Source organism: Salvia hispanica, chromosome 4 (assembly GCF_023119035.1).
Source record: "Salvia hispanica cultivar TCC Black 2014 chromosome 4, UniMelb_Shisp_WGS_1.0, whole genome shotgun sequence".
Classification (NCBI taxonomy): Eukaryota; Viridiplantae; Streptophyta; class Magnoliopsida; order Lamiales; family Lamiaceae; genus Salvia; species Salvia hispanica.
The window spans coordinates 33,680,425-33,699,515 of record NC_062968.1 but is presented as its reverse complement, the minus strand read 5'-3'; the positions used below and the strand labels follow the sequence as shown (position 1 = coordinate 33,699,515).

At 36.6% G+C, this 19,091-nt stretch overlaps 2 protein-coding genes across 4 annotated transcripts; one reads left to right on the top strand and one right to left on the bottom strand.

Annotated features, from left to right (window-relative positions):
• Positions 1–469: 469 nt before the first annotated feature.
• LOC125221795 (guanine nucleotide exchange factor subunit RIC1-like) lies at positions 470–10,995 on the bottom strand. Of its 2 annotated transcripts, none has more exons than XM_048124051.1 (23): positions 10,662–10,995; positions 10,430–10,532; positions 9,536–9,684; positions 8,859–8,940; positions 8,223–8,647; positions 7,239–7,671; positions 6,904–7,127; positions 6,272–6,467; positions 5,970–6,100; positions 5,714–5,888; positions 5,567–5,620; positions 5,108–5,287; positions 4,561–4,673; positions 3,348–3,524; positions 3,044–3,101; positions 2,549–2,608; positions 2,241–2,282; positions 2,019–2,149; positions 1,754–1,889; positions 1,594–1,671; positions 1,086–1,202; positions 933–995; positions 470–844 (listed from the first exon to the last, which is right to left on the bottom strand). In XM_048124051.1, the coding sequence occupies exons 1-23, from the start codon at positions 10,793–10,795 to the stop codon at positions 758–760; spliced, it is 3,348 nt and encodes a 1,115-aa protein (XP_047980008.1). In that variant the 5' UTR covers positions 10,796–10,995; the 3' UTR covers positions 470–757. The 2 variants fall into 2 exon arrangements, with proteins under 2 accessions (XP_047980008.1, XP_047980007.1); XM_048124050.1 differs by having other exon boundaries at positions 10,430–10,537; positions 10,662–10,994.
• A 3,013-nt stretch (positions 10,996–14,008) lies between these two features.
• On the top strand, positions 14,009–19,088 carry LOC125222641. 2 transcript variants are annotated; one of them, XM_048125365.1, is made up of 14 exons: positions 14,014–14,328; positions 15,155–15,213; positions 15,366–15,468; positions 15,579–15,688; positions 15,775–15,843; positions 15,950–16,549; positions 16,890–17,413; positions 17,500–17,564; positions 17,734–17,813; positions 17,890–17,994; positions 18,073–18,212; positions 18,282–18,410; positions 18,546–18,698; positions 18,769–19,088. In XM_048125365.1, the coding sequence occupies exons 1-14, from the start codon at positions 14,169–14,171 to the stop codon at positions 18,920–18,922; spliced, it is 2,451 nt and encodes an 816-aa protein (XP_047981322.1). In that variant the 5' UTR covers positions 14,014–14,168; the 3' UTR covers positions 18,923–19,088. The 2 variants fall into 2 exon arrangements, with proteins under 2 accessions (XP_047981323.1, XP_047981322.1); XM_048125366.1 differs by lacking the exon at positions 18,769–19,088 and having other exon boundaries at positions 14,009–14,328; positions 18,282–18,414; positions 18,546–18,680.
• The last annotated feature ends 3 nt before the right edge of the window (positions 19,089–19,091 follow it).

Genomic DNA, 19,091 nt, shown 5'->3' with positions numbered 1-19,091 from the left:
TCAACCATCTTGTATAAATATACTTATATCGCTGTCTTGAGATTTAAATTTACATAGTTGATGAAGTTTGGTGTAGCCGGATTTCGTCACATGTGCAAAAATTCAACAACTATTTAAGCTCGTGATATTATATGTCAAATTTTAATTTAAAGAAAAAATAAATTTTTAAAACTATTTAAGTTCATGATATTACACGTCTAAGATATGAGAGAACATTTCTCTAATTTCGGTTTGTTTACTTTTTATGTATTGACACGTACAATGAGATCGAAGATATATATACCTGACTTCATCAGATTTTTTATACCCAATAATTCTCTCTCCCAATAATAATTTTTCTTAGCAAACTTTTGTCATGAGCAGTCCTTAAATCTTGATCTTGATACAAACTTTGTGTACATTCTAGTTAATAGTCGGCTATCTTTCTTTAATCTAACGCTCTGTTCCTTTAGAAGTGGAAGGAAAACAATTGTATTAAAAAATAATAATAATAAAGACGAGAGATTTATTTTTATGCACATACATTGTTAACTGTAACTTCTGCAAAGGCTACGTTCCATGATGGTAACAACATATACTTGATGAAGAATCTTGCTGCAATATCCAGAGGCGACTAAAGAATCTTCTTCCAAGATACTATGGCATGACATATTCATCGATCTTCTGAAAGGTTTTCAACCAGGCCATGATGAAGACACGAGGGGTTGCAGAGTTTTCTGTCAAACCAAATTCGTATGAATTTAGATGATCAGTTAGCTCATGTATCTTCAGCGTATGCAGTTAACGAAAGCCTTCCCTCCAGCTCTTCCAACAAGTCATGGTATTCAGCAAAAGCTTCATGTGCCTTAACATTCCATGCGGCAAAAGCACAATTAAGTATAACGAAAGATCAGGTGCTCCAGTTGAGATATGTGAACTGAGACTGTCGTTACCTGTATCGTCCGGCTGTATGCTTGCCACAACTGCAAATTATGCCTAAATAAATCGTAGAGAACCTGAAGACAAGGTAAGTGAAATGCGTCAACATGAATCAGAAAACTGGATGCAAGAAATAGCATTCCTGTTATTTTAGAACAATGATATACCTCTGAGCGCCTCAATAATGTGGCCAAGACCACGATCCATTCCTTAAATTTGACTGAGCACATATTTGCTAAGAGGAATTCTGCATCCAAACGATTTTGCAGCGTTCCCATATGCAGCTACACGAGAAAGCAACAGGTTGATGAATAATACAAGTTACCAGATAATTGAATTGTAGCCATTTGTTAATCTGTTCATGCATTTTGCATTTATACATGCATCCACAAGAATCTAACAAACATCAAGCAACTTGAATTAAGAAAAACATTTTGTTGTATTGCACTATCAATTTAATATAGGCAGCAATCAGCAAGACATCTAACATATACTACCAATTAACAGAGAAAACTGAATAATATTGTGTATCAACCAGAACAAAAAGGAGAATATGCAAGATGTTCAGGATAGCCCAGCAGTATTTTGAATTTGCGCCAAGATAGACATTATAAGTTCATAAGAGATAAAAGCATTTAAAAAATCGCAGTCAAGAGTGCTCTATAGAAGGATTACCTTCTGCCCAATCATTTCAAGCCCTGAGGCAAAGTCCTCCAGACGAGCACTTCCATATCTTTCTCGTTGAAGATACTCCTGTAATAGTTCTATCATGTTATACTATATCTCAAAGATTGATGAGAAGAGCTTCCAGACAAAATAAGAGGAGGAAGCATACCACTAGATCAAACTGTGTGCCTTTGACAAATGCAACAAGTTCTGAAAGCTCTTTTCCAGACATCAAATAGCTGGCATGGCTTTCAAGAATATTTTTAACAGAAGCAATATGTGCACTCGGCTCTTTAGACGAGGGGCTGCCATACGTTAAATGAAAAGAAAGAAGTACATAGGAATCAATATGGCTGATCAAGCCAGACAAGTGGAATAATTATTACAAAACACCTAATTTATTCATTAAAAATGACATTAGTTACCCAGCTTACCTTTTTGCATCATTTGATTGCTTCCTAAAACTGGACGGGAAAAGAAAATATCCTAAGAGTCTTGGAGAATCTCTCTCAGAATCTGTACTAGAGTGTTCATATTCTCTTCCAGACCTAAGTAGAAACCTCACCTAAAAGAAGAGGGTTAAGCATTAGAGATAATTAGAGGGGAAACAAAGATTCAATCCTTGAGAAATCACACAAGGTAATGCAGACACTTACCAGCTCTCCAGCCAGTTCGTACAAAGACTCGTTAAGTGTAGCCTAAACAATTGATAAGTCGTCATCAGAAATGTATTGAATACACTCAACTACTCAATAGGGAGAAATAAGGAATGCTCTGGTATAGCAACGCAAGGAATGATACACAAGAAATCGTCCTGGAAGTTGAGCAAAGCACGACATATAGCAATGTTTAAGTATCTAAAAGGGTTGGAGCACATGTTATTTATTTTGGTACAACTAGATAATATTACTAAGCATTTCCATGTGCTTATACTTTTGAGTAGATACAGACAAAATATAATCACCTGTAATAAATTCAAAGCACAACATTGACTCACTGCAGGACCTTCAAGCTTAGCAATGACCTGTTAAACAGAAGTGAGGTTTCAATCAGCACAATACAATCATTCTCTGACACCATATCTCAAGGTGAGGATGATGTGCCAAAAACAACTGGAATGCACAGATGTAAAAATGACCATGAATATGCAAAATCCCTTACAGGTGATGCACGAGAATGATTTGTGACATATCACACTGACTATCGTGAGTTAAGAAGGAAATTATTCCTGAATAAGCGAATAACTCTGGCCGGGTGACTGGTGACAACCAACACCACATATGCAAGCAGATTTATCACATTCCTAACAACATTTAAGACTAAGGGTCTATATAAGAATAAGCAGACTGGAAGCAGGATCTCTATTCTTTAACAAACAATGGAAAACAAAATTGATGCAATACAATCAGAAAATTAATACGTGCATAAAGCAAACAGAAGGTAACTGGAAGGTACTTACAAGTATATAGCATGCTGCAGTGCGGTACCATCTTTGCTGAACACATTCGTCAAACAACCTATCATGTAAAATACTTCATTCCCAATGACCAAATGTAGGCAGACAAAGTGTTTAATTTGACAAAATTTCTTTAAGGGCAATCTAACATCTCTGTACTAGTGTACTTCACAACTTCTAGTGCTCTCTAAAGTGAAAATTTTATCAGGCTTCAGTAGTTGAAAAGAAATATGACACAGTTAAAATTCCCCTTGCAGACAAGTTTCTGCAAAATTGTAAGCAAACCCAAGAAAATCGAGTATCATACTCAGTTGATCTGCCGGCAGCAGAAAACAAATTAGCCCAATGTCGACCATCAGTCTTGCGTGCTACACTAACAACAACATCGTAATATTCAGGGAAGTTTCTGATCAATTCACAGCTCTTTTCCAGAAGAGAGGGAGTGTTGTTAGCTACAGCACCCTGGTTTTTGCTTGAATACTGTCTGCAGAAAAAGGTAGCATATTTAGAACTGCATATTAATTGAATTAATTTGGTTACAGAGCTTATGCATGCTCAAGCAGCAGTGAACTTCATACAAGTTCTTACAGTTCCTCTTTAGCATGCTTGTATCAGAGGAAATATATTTTACAAGATAGTACAGAAATAGAAAGAGAAGAAAGCCATGAAATAACAAATTCAGTACTCCAAGACTCTTATGTTCTTTTTTGTTAAACCATAAAGGGCAGTGAAGCAAGTCACCAGCAGGTCGACTGATCTAGATATCTAAAAAAAACACGCTTCAAGCAAAATTATATAAACTCAGCCCATAAGATGGAACTAATTACCCCTAAACATTATATTCAGGTTACCCCAGAAGTAATTAGAATAAATATCATACTAACGAGATGAACAAACAAACACACACACATACACAGAGAAGAGTTAAGATTACAAACCCATTTTATACTAGAAACTATGAACCATGAATTCATGGTTGAATATGTATGAATCGTCAGCTAAATGTACGAAGTCAAAATTTGAAAATTTTGACACCTATAGGATTCGAATCCATGACCTCAAATTCATGCAACAAGGTGAAGAATCCATCCACCACAGGTCTTGGTGATCTAAGGTCTGAAAATGGTCCGACTTCGTAGTTTATATTCTAAAAGCTGTTTTTATTTCAACCGTCCCATATATACATATATAACTATAGAGATGTGATCCATTGCTAACTTTGTTAACTCTGCTAACTCATCAATGCAGTGTATTAAAAATGTCAACACGATAACATTGAAATGTCAGCACACTATATTGAAATGTCAAACACAAATATGTGTTGACATTTTTAAAACACTGCGTTGATAAGTTAGCAAGTTAGGAATTTAAGAAAAGTTAGCATTATAACACACCCCACTATAGCTATATATATTTAAATCTGTGAAACTAAACGTATCTGGGAAATGAAGGCGAACTAAGATGAGTTCGGAATGGCTTGTATGGACATATATGAATGGACACATATACTGATGAGTTACCTGGAAATTTCAGCATCAAAAACTGTAAATAGAAGCCATTCCAGGCAATGAGAAAAATGTGGCTTCTCTGCTGATAATTGGGCAAGGCGTAGAGCTTCTTCCCTCTTGTCCCTCTGCAGTAATACTCATAATCATAATTTTTTGATATTGAGCTATGTGACATGAAGAACTACTCCTTAGTTTTCGGGAAATTAAATTTTATTCACAAAAACAATAAATCAAACTAAGATCAAGAAGCACAAGTTAAAACCACCCTAGGGCCAATACATCAGTGGAAACAAAGGTTATGCCCTTCTGCAACAACATTCTTTAACATCATCAGTTTGCTGCATGCTAATTTTTCTATTGACTGATGTTGAGCTTGTGTTAGTAAAAAAGTATCATGATTGTTCAATAAGATAACAGTTTTGCCTCTGATATTAAAGTGCTACATCAGAAAAAAAGTGGTTCAGAGATTAACAGGCCTATATTCTAAATTTCATAAGAATTGCTATGCCATTATAGAAAATCTCATGTATTGAGAAGCCAACATTGTTCACTTAATTACCTGAAGAAGATGTCGTAGTAGACAGTGTAATATGGTTTGAGCTTGAGGAGACGGCTCAAAACATGGGAACTCTGTACATGCTGAAAACGACATTCTCTGGGAAACACCAACTACTACACCAGAATTAGGAAGTAGACCAAGAGGATATACCTCACGATCAAATTCCAGCTCCGGATCCAACTAGTATAGCGTCAAACAACATATTTTAGGTGAGATGCACAAAATGATAATGGAGTACTAAAGCCCTGCTATAGGAGAAAACTTAACTAAACACCCATGACCACTGAAGAAAATACAATTAAACATGAACAGACATAACTGATGTACATATCAAAGTGAACTGTCAATAGATGCTAAAAACCTTTATAAATGCTTGGTCATTGAATGAAGCGTCTAATCGATGGTTCAGCATATATGTGCAGAAAATTAAGTGCCCAGAAAACTACTAGCCACAATTACCTGTAAAAAGTCTTCCTGTTTAAATGGATCAGCACCTAAAGATGGATACCAAACCTGCAGGTGAGCTTCTAGAAAAATTAGCATCAGAAATATTAAGTAGAATGCATAATCTTTGTAAAGAGGCATAATGCCTGCAGAAACCAACACCTGCATCCCCCGATGACCATAGTCTAACCAGGAAACTTCCTCAATTAAGTTAGTTTTCTCCCCCAATTGACCACAGGTAACCCAAAATAACTCTACAGAGTGAGTGAGCTCTCTTTCCCGGCCATCATCCAAATCAAGTAGTGAAAGGTCCCCATTAATCCGCAGTATTAAACACCTAAAGGAGCATGCAAACATTCATCAGGAGAACCTCAAGAAAATAGCTTCAAGAATTAGAAAGATAAGGATAAGTGCATACTTAGAAGGCTCATGGGTTGATGATGTATCACTTCTTGACATGTCGTCATGTGGAAGCTGATCGGGAATAAAATGAATAGCAGCAGGATGGCTCTTCGCAGTCATGATTGAAAGTTCTCGTACTGTAGAAAGCTGTTTGTCATTTTATCACTTAAAAATGTATGAAGAATATAATACAGTCACTATACTGTCATTCAAGAGAAATCTTGATTCATTTGACACTGACAGAACTATAAAAGTGTTTGTCAGGCAACATATTTTTAACAACTATTCAAGAAAATCATTTTTGAAGCATTTAGCTACCTGTAAATCTGGAGAGCTTGAAGGTGACAATTCCCCAGTTATTTTCACATGGTATATATGAACATCAAACGGGTGGTAAGTGATTAGCAAATAATCTTGATAAACATCCATGACCATTGGATTTGTAAGCAATGGCTTCCGGCAAAGTAGTGAACTTTGATCGAGGTGATATCTTGGGTAGAAAAGCAATTCATATCTACAAACACAAACAGTTGTGACATAACCACATGTCAATAAATGAAAATTTTGGAAAAGTGACATAACAAGTTACACCAGAAACATGAAAAGAAAAAGATTTGACTCTAACTACCAGATAAGTTACACACCACATAATGCAGTTGATTTTTTCTTTGAAAACAAAATTCTGTACAGAATTTTCTCATAAGATATGCTTTCATCAGAACACTAATAAGACTAGCAGCCACAAATCGAAATGCATAAGACACGAGCATATAAAATGCAACGCTCCATAGACCTTTTTAACAACACCAGGGTCAGAGAAGTTGATCCATTAGCAGTGTCTAAAACAAGAAATTAGAAACGAATTTTGGGGACTAGTGATTGGGTTTGAACTTTACACAACAAGAATCCCCCAACTCCATGTGAGGTATTAAATGTAATAGATTTCTCACGTGCTCGAAGATTCCACGTAATTGCAGACCACAACAATTTTTCCCAGCCATAACAATCCCCTGCACTGAATCTGTTGCTCCTGAGTAACGTCTCCAAACACTCTCCACCTCTTTAGTCGAATGTCGTACAAGATTAAACCATGAAGCCCAGCAACAGCCAAATACATTCCATCCTTACTGGCAGCAACATGAAGAATAGGCCAATTTTGCAAAATATAAGACACCTGGCACATCCCATAGTCAATCAGAACTTCTTACAGTGAAGGCAGGGCAGATCCCCAAAAGCAAAAATTAAATCAAGCAGGCAGATAATAATCACAAGTGTGATACATAACTGGAAGATTGAGGTGCAAGATCTTAAGTTCATCGGTATCTTCAGACTGTACAATAAGCAAGCGGTCTTCACCATAAATAACTTGGCGTACATAAGTTGTACCAGAAACACCCCTATTTAGGCAGCACTTTCCAAAAGAAAATGCAATAAGTCTCTCTGAAGATCCTTCTTCCATAGCATAAAGCCTATATCCATGTTCATCCCAGTGCATCAGCGACGTGCCTCCCATCATGGGCTCATACTTAAAATCCTGATTTGGATTCACCACAGGAGAAGATACAGAGCTCAAACCTATCTGGCGGATTGTAGACATCAAACGACAGCCTGAGACAGACCAAACAGTAAGTCCCCTTAACTTCCATCCAACTGCGAAAGCAGAATTATCAGGTGTCCAAGCAATACAATTGACAGGGCCAGTATCTTCCACAGAATATCTGTGATGGTAAATCCAAAAAGAATCCATTCAGTTCATGATGATTACAAGGAGACAAAAATCTAAAACAAATGCAGGGAACAAACTGAACTTGGGAAACAATAGCGAATAAATTGTAGTTATACAAATTTATATTCAGATTCAGCCTAGGCAAATCCCAATATTCTATACTTTCAGATAATTGATGAATTTTCTTCTTCGTAATCTATAAATAAAAGAAATTAATCAAAAAGCTATACTCACAAATTAGGACAAATATCCAGTACCCCTTAGTCCCTCATTTGTACATTTTTCACCATTAACCATATTCAACTACTTACAAATGGCACATGATTCCTTGTTGAAAGAAAAAAATTATCACCAACGGCTCAAAACAATATCATTAAATTGCTTGTGCATGTACGTACACACTGACTAGTGACATCCCCCCTAAGGGATGTAGAATGCAAGTTTATTATTTACTCATAAGACTTCTAGGAAAGGAATAGACATGGTGTGCCATCAACATGACTATTGCCACTTCACAAGTTTCTCTGAATTGATAAGGCTTACCCCCAATCATGCAATGACACGGAGCGAATAAGCGATGCAGAATCTGCAAGGTCGTACAGCTCAACAGAACCTTTTTGAGTCCCAACAGCAAGAATCTGTTGATCTGGAGCCACTGATGCGCATACAGCTTCCCCTGAAGCAAATCGCTTTTCAACTATAACCGATTCAGCATGTTTTAGACCCCTCTTGCTCACAGAACACTGAATTAGATCCCCATCAGAAAACAGCACAAAAAGTAACCGCAAAGTAATGGAAAATTCAAGATGGACAATTCCCGAAGTCTGAGATACGACATGGTTCGTGTGGTTGGGACCATCATCCATTTGAACTCCGCTGGCAACTGTACCATTGCTATAGTGATTGGATAACTTATTCAGATCATTTCCATCATTCGGCAACATATCAAGGATAAAGGCACCACAGAACTGTACAAAGATCAAGAAAGCTGTTTACATCCCTCGATCCATCAACTAAGGTAGGTAGGAGTAAAACTTTTTCAAAGAAGGGAACAAGCAGGGGTATTTATACTGCCACCAGTATTGTTAAATACTACTACTATCCAATGAAACATATAGAATCAAGGACATAGCTAAATAGTTTTGTTGAAAAAAGGGTCCCAAGCCAAAATTTACATACCTCACCCTTCCAAGATATTGTATACAGTGATCCATCAGATAGTCCGATCAGCATGTGTTTGTTGTCACAAACAAAGTTGCTCCTGTAATCCAAAGATAAAGGCTCAATATCATTCTACCATTCTAGATTAAGAACTATGCCAAACTGAGAGATACTCCAAGACAATCAAAATCATATTGAGCTCATAAGTCAACATGGTTTAAGTGTTTTCTGTGATTATGCCTTCAGTAGTTAAGGTGGCATGCTTCACTATTTAGCACAATAAAACCTTTTTACTTATCCTATTAAATGCCCATGCACACTTAGCATGTAACTAACATAAATTTTATTATAAACTTCTAGCAGTAGGTCATTTAATTAGAGAATATAAAAGCATAAAAATCCTCTAAACTTATATATGCAACCAAATATTTCTCATCGCAAACTCAGTGCTAGATGAAATGATTTGAAAATAAGCAATAGCCTTTCAGAAGAAAATAATTATACAGATGGTTAAGGAGACTACCTAACTAAATCCATAGTTAAAGCCAAATGAAATGAGGCAGTAAAAAGTGGAGTAGTTGGTTAGAGGCACTATTGCTTGAACAATGTCAGCGCCAAAGTGCCATCCGAAAGATACTTACAATGCAGGAAATGAAGCCATCGACTCAGTAGAATAAGACAGGATGATTACTTACACTGTCAAATTCTTGTTTGCAAATGGGACTTGTTCACTGAGAACTAAGGATATGTTTGAGAGAAATAAACCAGTTGGTTGCTTGCCGCCAATGTATATTTTTGTTTCTGCCCTTTGAACCTTAAAAATGTGAAGATGAAAGGACGATGTCTACAAAACAGCAGCAGAACCAGATAATTTATAGCCAGCAACAAGATTAACTATGTACTAAATTACATTCATGATACAAGTAACTTAGTAGAAGAAAACTATAGATTTCACATTTTAAATATATCTTCCTATAAATAAAGTTGGTACCACATAATATTTAGCGGATGACCAAGAACAAGCACATTGCCGCATACATATATGATTTAGTTCGACGATACCCCTTTGAACCACATTTTACTTTGCTACATACTCGTAAGTTTCATTTGCAATAACTATCGATTTGTTCTCTCAGTCTAGCAAACATGATATTACTGCCGCAAAAAAATGTAGCGGCAATTGACACTAAGTTCTTTGCTACAATAACTACCAGTCGTGACATAAAATAGCTACTCCTCCAGTTACACAATAAAATAACTAGCGTAATGTAGCTACAATAACTACCAGTCACAACATAAAATAGCTAGTGTAATTTAGTGATAGAGTACTAGCTACTCCTCCAGTATAACGTACTTCTATTTCCGAAGAACTCATCATCCGAAACAACACGATGAGTTTTTAAAGTAAACTCTAAAAATGCAATTGCATGTTGCATGGTAGCCAATTTATGCGAGAGCTAATATGCCGCATTACACGGTTTGGATTGAATAAGCATACAGTGTATCAGTTCAGAACTGGACAATGTGTCACGTAAAAAAAGTAAATGTCACATGAATGGTTGCACTTTACTCAGTAATTCAATACTTACAAGAACAGCAATGAGCTTAGTGTCGGGGCTCCAAATTGCCCGCAAATTCTCCCCTTCTCTTTGAATAGAATCCACATCTCTCTTATACTTCCCCAACCTCACTCTGTGCTGTAAAACAGAATCAAAATGAAGAAAAAACTATAACATGCAAAAAAACTGATCTGATTCGGCACAGAAAACGCGAAATTCACAATTCCACCAATAAATTAGCAATGTCAATTAGCAGAGGTACCTGAGAAGACGACCAGAGCTCGATGTGAGTCGGCGCCACAACAAGGAGCAAGCTATTGAAGACTTTAAGATACACGATCTGCTGTGTGGAAGGACAGTTGGGCAATTCGAGAGGGATGACCTGCGGCCATCCATAAGCCATATACATCTTCGAGAATTCGCGCGCGGATAGCGAGAGAACGATGTTCAGAGCGAGGAATTCATGGAGTATAGAGAGAGAAAGCTAGGGGTCTGAAACAGGAATTGGATCGGAAGATTTGGAGGGTGTGATGCAACCCATTTCTCAGGTAGAAGGAGATCTGAGAGAGTGCCGGTCCCGAACTAAAGTTGTTTTTGCACTCTGCCCCTCGAATTTCTGTATATTCTGAATCTGTCCTACTTTTCAATTTTATACCAACTTTTTTATGAAATCTATAACTTTACTATGATTTCTTAATTTCAATATATACATTTGCAATTGATTATTGTTTCATTTTCTCTCTAACTATAGAATTCTCTTTTTGATTTATTATCGTCTCTCTAACTTATAAACTTAATTATATATTAAACACTTTTAGAACTTATATAAGCAGCTTTCTGAGAGTAGTTTTTTAAGTTCATAGTAAATTCTTTGAAATAAGCTTCTCAAACACCACCTTAACTTATGATTTATGAGTGGCCTTTGCTGTGTTTCACGATAAAGCCCAAATAAAATTCAAATTGAATTTCATTTGTTTCTATGAGATAGCAAACTGATATCAGTATTCGCAAGTTGAGGTAAAAAGAGTTTATATTGGAAGATATATATGAATTTGAATTTCATTTGTTTCTATGAGATAGCAAACTGATATCAGTATTCGCAAGTTGAGGTAAAAAGAGTTTATATTGGAAGATATATATGATCTGTACAGCAATTGAAGTGGGATCTAATATTAGAATATCGTGTAAGAATGAGGTGTTCGGTTTGCAAGATTATATCTCATGATAAAATGTGTATTATGTTTGATTCATGAGTTTGAATCTCATGACTAGGACCTAGTCTTATATAGATAGTCATGTCATAATTAGTGATAGTCAATCCTCTCCAACTAAATAATCTCACAATTTAATAGTATTGGATTATATCTTGCTATTATTTTATCTAATAAAACCAAACACTACCAAAATATAATAAGTCAAAGGCCTCAATTTATAAAATGTTACTCCCTTCGTCCCAATATAACTAAGTGAGACGTATTCCTTATTGGGTCTAACCATTATAAGTGACACGTTTCATTTTTATGGCAAAAAAATAAGACTTTATCTCTCTTACTTTATCATCTCTTCTATTTTTTCTTTGTTCATTTAATCATTAAATATCACTACCTAAAAACTTGGGCCAAAAGAAATATCTTACATGTAATACAGTAATAGAATGGTAGAAGAAATTGTTGGATATTTTAGTGTAATTGGATTAACTTGATTGATCGGTTATTGTTATAATGATACATCATTTAAGTATGGAGGTGCGGAGTGCACGCTTATTTGAATTCATTATGATGTTAGGGGCGAAGCCCCTAAATAGATGAACGGGGGTCCGGGGGCAGCGCCCCCGGGTAGCGGGGTCCAAGGGGCAGAGCCCCTGGCTGGGGTCGAGCTGTTTCGTCAACAGCTGCATCGTTTCATCTTCTTCAAAATCTGATCAATTCGTCTGGTTCACATCTCGAATACATATATGAATGTTCTGCAATCTCTGAATTTTATCCGATCAAATAATTTTGATAGAACCACCGAAATTGATTTGATCTGAAAGTGTTTTGCACGACTTTTAGATATCTGTTTTTCCATTCTCTATATTGAATCTCCCTAACAGAAATGTATTAGGAGTATATGTAATAGGGAGGAAGAAGTAGTAAGCAGTTAGAAAGAATATGGACAAAACATCGAGTTTAAATAATGAAGAGCAAGGAAAAGAAAAGTACTCCTTAAAAGGGAAAATTTTAAAGCATCATTGATGATAAAAATTTGACATCATGGTTTCTAGGGGCGAAAACAATATACACAATCACAAACTTTATAGAAATGATTCGCCACTGCTCTTATTTGTGTTATGTGAAATTTTCGATCCCCATCTATACACAGGGGTTCAGGCGGAGCCAGGAATTAAAATCAAGAGAAAAAAATTATGTATAGCAAATAATTGAATAATTGAGAAGGAGCATTTAAGAAGAAATTCCAACAAATATACAAATTTGAAGAAATATACTATATTAGTATATGTACAAATTTTTGAGGTGGGACACAAAGGTCCATGTGGCTACGCCCCTGGTTCGAAGTTCCTCTCTAATACGGAGAGAGATTATTCTATTATGAGTATTTAATTATTATATACTCCCTCCGTCCCCCATTACTTGACACGGTTTGATCCGGCACGGGTTTTAAGATATGTAATGGAAAGTGTGTTAAAAAAGTTGGTGGGATGTGAGTCCTACTTTTAAAGTATTAGTTTTATAATAAATGTGAGTAGGAATGAGTTAGTGGAATATGGGGTCACTTAAAAATGGAAAAAGTGAAGTGTGTCAAGTAATTGAGGACGAACCAAAATGGCAAACTGTGTCAAGTAATGGGGGACGGAAGAAGTACTATATACCTGATCCGCACATATTTTATCAAAAAAAAAGTTTGGAAACAAATTAAAAATTTTGTGTTAAGTGTACAAAGATTCATGGCGAGAAAAAGAAACACGACAAATGATGAATTTCAACTACAATACCAAAGAAAAATGACGAACAAGGCCGTCTAACAGAGTTTGGAATTGATGGTCATCCATCTCTGGAGCTGCATTGTTGACAATTACTTTACCGTGCTCCTTTACAAAGCTGAACCATTACTTTTCCATTTCAATGCAAAAAATAGTAGGTGCGCAAACAATGTGATTTTATTTCATGTGTCAAGTCAATTAATCGAGGATCCACGCTTACTATAACTCTAAAAAGCGTGCTTGTATCATAATATAGTGTGATCTATGTGTACGCAAACCATAGTGATTATCGATAAATAAGTTAGGACTACGAAAATTGGGTCCACAATTCGTACCCAAAGCCCATTGTTCTGCATCGTACGAAAGCCCGGGTAAATTGAAAATGATTTGCCAATTTTTTATACTAAAATCAAGGAAAAGTAACGAAGAATATTTTTATTTGGTAAAACGTCACTAGAAGCGCGTGCCTCACGCGCCGTCACTCCAGTTGAATCTATAAACAGCAGTCAACCGAAAATCTAGGGAAGACTCTGAGAAATGGAGTATAATAATATTTTAACGAAGAATAAAAGTCTTCAAATATTTGTCATCAATTTTAATATCCATTCATAAATAAATATAATCACATCCCTAATAAATCGTTTAGAGATAATCATGAATTTCCACATAAAACATCGATTTTCAAAGTACAGCAGACATACTTCATGAACACATTTACCAAGAATTGTTCCACCTCTGAATCTAGAATCTTAATTATTTGGAGAGAGGGAGAAAGAGGGAAATACAGAGATGGGAAAGTGGATTCTTGGTCAATTTAATATCTTTATGATATTTTTGCTATGTGTTTATGTGTGTGATTCGCAAGAACAATCGTTGAATACATACACCATTTCTACCTTTTCATACGCTAGAACTGTGCTCAGACCTTATGACTGGCGCTACATTAGAGGTAATAATTTTACTCCATTAATGTATCTGCTGTTTCAAAGCTAGGATTTTTCTACTGTGTGCAAAGGTTGGGAGGTATTGAATTACTTAATTTTTTTTAAATTTTCTTGTGGGATTCAGGTTTCATTTATTATCTTGAGGTTTTGGGGTTTTTTTGTGAAGAATTCTTAGCTGGATTTGAGGGTTGTCTTAGTCTTGACTCTTGGGAGTTCCTAATCAATGTAATGAATCAAGATTGAATTTTGAATTGATAACTTTAATTGATATCTTCTACTTATTGGCTTTTTTGATGAATGTGAATTCTCTACAGTTGTTTGTAATCTGAATGTCTTGATGATTTGATTGGTAGTATCTTGTTCAATTAAGGTAGTTGATTCGGATTGTGGCGAATCCGGAAAATAATATACTTCTATGAATTCATAGGAAGTAGTATACCATTTCTAGTTTGTTAGTTTAGTTCAAACCTTCCTACTTTCCAGCTGAACTGAAAATGCAAGTGAGGGATATATATATAGGAAAATGATCAATACAGAAATTGATCCCAGTGCAAAATCCAGACCAAATCATCACCATGAGATTTGACAATCTAATGGTCAATAATTAAAGACATCACCATGAGATTTGACAATCTAATGGTCAATAATTAAAGAAAAACACGGAGGGTCATTATAAAGCAGTTTTAGGTCATATTATATATATATATATGTATATATATATATATATATATATTGTAAAATTAAGAACCTTATGCTTTTTTTAGGAATAAATTTCTGAGCTTTTAGACAATGTGATGATCTACAATCTTGTGCTTTCTTGTCTCATTGCAGTTGAATTGCCACCATGGTTCTCGACAATGTCTCTAGCCTTTGAGTCGGATACGGACGTTGTAAGTCTATATGAAGATTGCCTGATTACTAAACATACAATTAGTTTATTTTTGATAGATTGTGGATTTTGCTTTTCACTTGACCTGTTGTGTTTGAGGTAAAAATATACAGCTCGAATGAACTCAGTTCACTCATAGAACGTCATGTGTAGGATCTTCGTGGCATAAACAACGGGAGCTCTGTGCCAATGATATGCTTTCGAGAAGGGAGCCCTCCTATACCTGATGTTTACAACACTTCTTTAACGGGTTTAGGTAAGAATTTTGCAGTGGCTGAAACAATCATTGCAGATAAATAGATTGTGCAACTGTTTCTTCCCATGTCTCCTTTAACTAAGTGATAATGGAAAGATTTGTTATTGCAGTGTCGGAGTACATATCTAATGGTTCTTTTGTTGCGTCGCATAGTCTTCAAAATTCTGAGAAGTGCTACCCGATGCAAAAGAATATACGGCTGAGAGTTACAAATGAACAGGTTTTGTTCAATGGTTTTTGCTAGTGATGAGTTAGGGGTTAGAGTCATTTGAAATTTCTTGCAGCATGAATGATTTTTCTATACAGATTACTCCAGGTATGTGGTTTTTTGGACTATTCAATGGCATTGGACCTGTGAGGACTCAGTCGAAAATGGTACAGTTCTATAGCACTAATAGCATGATTGTAGATAGTTATGATAATTTGTTTATTGAAATTTCTTGAAGCCTTGAAATTGGATATTTTTTACTTACGGTTGCAGATTAATCGAGGCTCGGGATACTCTTTTAGTGGGAACATTACCGTGGAAGGTTGCACGACGCCAACAATGCGGGGCCAATTCTGCAACCAAACCGTTAATGTGCTTTCATGTAGCGAGAGCTATAATTTAACCGGAACTGGTCTGGAAAATGGATCATTTAAAGGTATGAATAATAATGCCATTGCCTGCAGAAATGCCAATGGGATTGTTTGTCACGAAGAAGGGCCGGATATCTACTCATTGGACGTGATGGGCATGGTTAAAGAGATATCCATTGCAGTCACCAATCTGACACTCAACGAGACAAACCCTTCAAACACGTCAGGAAGCCTTTCCTTGATGTGTTATGCTAGACACGGCACAGTGCCACTCAAAACAGTTTATGATTTTTCCATTGACATAAGTAAGGCCCCTTTGGTTATCGATTTCCCAAAAGCAGGTCGGTGGTATATTACTGTTCAGGCAGTCGATAACTCTAATACAAGTGGGATGGGTCACGGGCGTAGCTTCAAAACATGCTATTTGTTAGTATGGCAAGTGAACCGTTGCCCTCTGGATAGAGGTGGATTAAATTGCACATTTGAGACTCACAATCTTCAGGTAAACATTTTGTTTTTTTATACAGTTATCTGCTATTGAATATGATGATGAAAATGAGGATTACATTCTTTTATAGGAAAAACCATGTGCACATCCCAATGTACGGTGCATTCACCCCATTAGGGTTAATTAACCATAAATATGATTTAGCTGAGGCAGATGCACTGGAGTGTACGTTTATACAAACATACTCACATTATATATACATACTCCATTTGTTTTTTCTTGTAGCTCTAGGGAGTGATTTATACAGGCTTTGCAAACTATGAGTAGAGATGTTCTCTCGACTTTTATGATCATTCGGCAATTTGTGAACTTATTGCTAAGGGTTTTAATGCAGACAGTTGTTAGGAGAGATTCATCTGTGCCTTTTGAGTCGAACTACATTCCGATAACTCAAGAGCCTTCAAACGAATTTCCTCTAGAGCCATTTCTAAGCAACTACTCGACTGGAGGAAATGATGATGGAGTGTGGACCTATTTCCTCCTCGACGTCCCTTATGGTGCAACTGGTGGAAACATCCACGTTCATCTGAGTGCTGACTCGAAGATCAAATACGAGCTCTATGCAAGATATGGAGGGTTGCCGTCTCTCAGTAATTGGGATTACTTTTACACAAACAGCACAAGCAACAGCAACGGGTCCATGTTCTTCAAGCTGTATGACTCGAGTGAGGAGACAATTAACTTCTATATGTTGTACGCTAGAGGAGGAACTTGGAGCCTTGGGTTGAGACAACTAAATCCGGCTGATTCAAGTGGTAAAACCGGCATCTCCTTATCGCTCGAGAGGTGCCCACAGAAATGCTCTTCTCATGGGTTGTGTCAGTCCAGTCTAGATACAACTCGACTTATGCTGTACAGGTTTGCATGTCGCTCATATACATTTCTTGACGTGACATTTAAATTAGCTCAGATAAGTCATACCCTGCCGTGTTCCACATTTGCAGTTACTGTGCTTGTGATAGGAACCATGGAGGTTTTGACTGCAGTGTCGAACTTGTGTCTCATCGAGGTAGGTTTGTTTCATTCTCTAGAGCTGAACCCTCACAAGTTTTTTTCCAAGCTTAAAACACTGGGTCTTTTTTTTTCTTCTTCCATTTCTCAATCTTGAAAAGCTTATGCTTTGAATGTAGTTCTTTTGTTCAACTGAAAAATGTTGGAACTTATTATGTAATATGTAGGACACATTAAACAGTCGATTTTCCTTATAGCATCGAATGCTGCAGCAATACTTCCCGCCTATTGGGCCCTCCGTAATAAGGTATGAAGATCTACAAATATTGAGCAGAAATGTGCAATTCATTGCATTTTACGCATATAGTTCTTTTTTTTTCAAGGCATTTGCAGAATGGGTGCTTTACACGTCGAGTGGAATCTCTAGTGCGTTGTATCATTCATGTGATGTCGGCACATGGTGTGTACTGTCTTTTCGTGTCTTGCAGGTATAGATTCTGACAGCCTTTGGTTTCTCTGAGGAAATTTTCTTTTCCAAATGCTAATTCTTGATTCTATGCTTCCAGTTTCTTGACTTCTGGCTTTCTTTCATGGCTGTCGTGAGCACTTTCGTATACTTAGCTTCCATTAGCGAAGTTTCAAAGAGGACGATCCACACTATTATTGCAATTGTAACAGCTCTCTTGGCTGAAACTGGACCAACAAGGTATTTCTGTAATACAACATGCTCTCATCTTACAATGCCATCGGAGTTGATCACCGTAGGTTTTTGCAGGTCTAAGAACATCGGTTATGTCATTGGCCTAGGAACTCTCGGTCTTCTAGTTGGGTGGGCTCTCGAGTTCTTTGCTCGTAGACGGACATTTTCGCTCTCCCCAGATTTCCATTTAAATCTTCTTGCTAGGTAGGTGAGCCATATGGTGATGTCCTCCTTTGGAAACATGTCACCCTCTGATCCGGTTTGATGTTGCATCTCATGTTACATATTTCTATCTTCACCTCAGTAACACTAACTAGCTTAACCTCTTGATTAATTCAGATGGGAAATCATCAAAGAATGGTTTCGTAGCTTGATCAAGACGCTCATAAAACGTTTCCGCTGGGGATTCGTCATAGCAGGATTTGCTGCATTGGCAATGGCTGCTGTCAGCTGGAAAATGGAGAGCACTCAAAGCTACTGGATTTGGCACAGGTATGTTCCCTCCCTCCCTCTCTTTCTCCCCTCTCTCACCCTCTCATGTATGGTGCAAAATCATGTGCAGTTTGTGGCACATATCTATATACTCGTCTTCCTTCCTCTTCCTCTGCTCGAAAGCAAATACGACGACATGTGAGAGAGATGGACCGTTGGATGGCAACTACGAGCTAACCAGACAAAATTCATTCAACAGAGATGAACGAAGGATTGAAAGATAGACACATTCTTTATATTTATTCTCCTTTGCACCATAGGTTAGATATTTAGGCAACACTGCTGTATTTATATCTTAAATGTAACATATATAGTTAGCTATTTTTTGTAAAATTTGAAGAGAATGGTTCAATATAAGAATCTTTACTCAAACAGTGTTGCTTATTTGTCTAT

Excerpts from the sequence above, each read along its gene's own strand:
- LOC125221795 (XM_048124050.1), bottom strand. The coding sequence starts at position 10,808 with ATGTATATGGCTTATGGATGGCCGCAGGTCATCCCTCTCGAATTGCCC. Across the intron at positions 6,101-6,271 it reads CAAGCTCTCCAGATTTACAG|CTTTCTACAGTACGAGAACT; the intron begins GTAGCTAAATGC and ends AATGACAAACAG. Across the intron at positions 2,609-3,043 it reads CTGCAGCATGCTATATACTT|GTCATTGCTAAGCTTGAAGG; the intron begins GTAAGTACCTTC and ends TCTGTTTAACAG.
- LOC125222641 (XM_048125365.1), top strand. The coding sequence starts at position 14,169 with ATGGGAAAGTGGATTCTTGGTCAATTTAATATCTTTATGATATTTTTG. Across the intron at positions 15,214-15,365 it reads TTGAGTCGGATACGGACGTT|GATCTTCGTGGCATAAACAA; the intron begins GTAAGTCTATAT and ends CGTCATGTGTAG. Across the intron at positions 17,814-17,889 it reads ATTGGGCCCTCCGTAATAAG|GCATTTGCAGAATGGGTGCT; the intron begins GTATGAAGATCT and ends TTTTTTTTCAAG.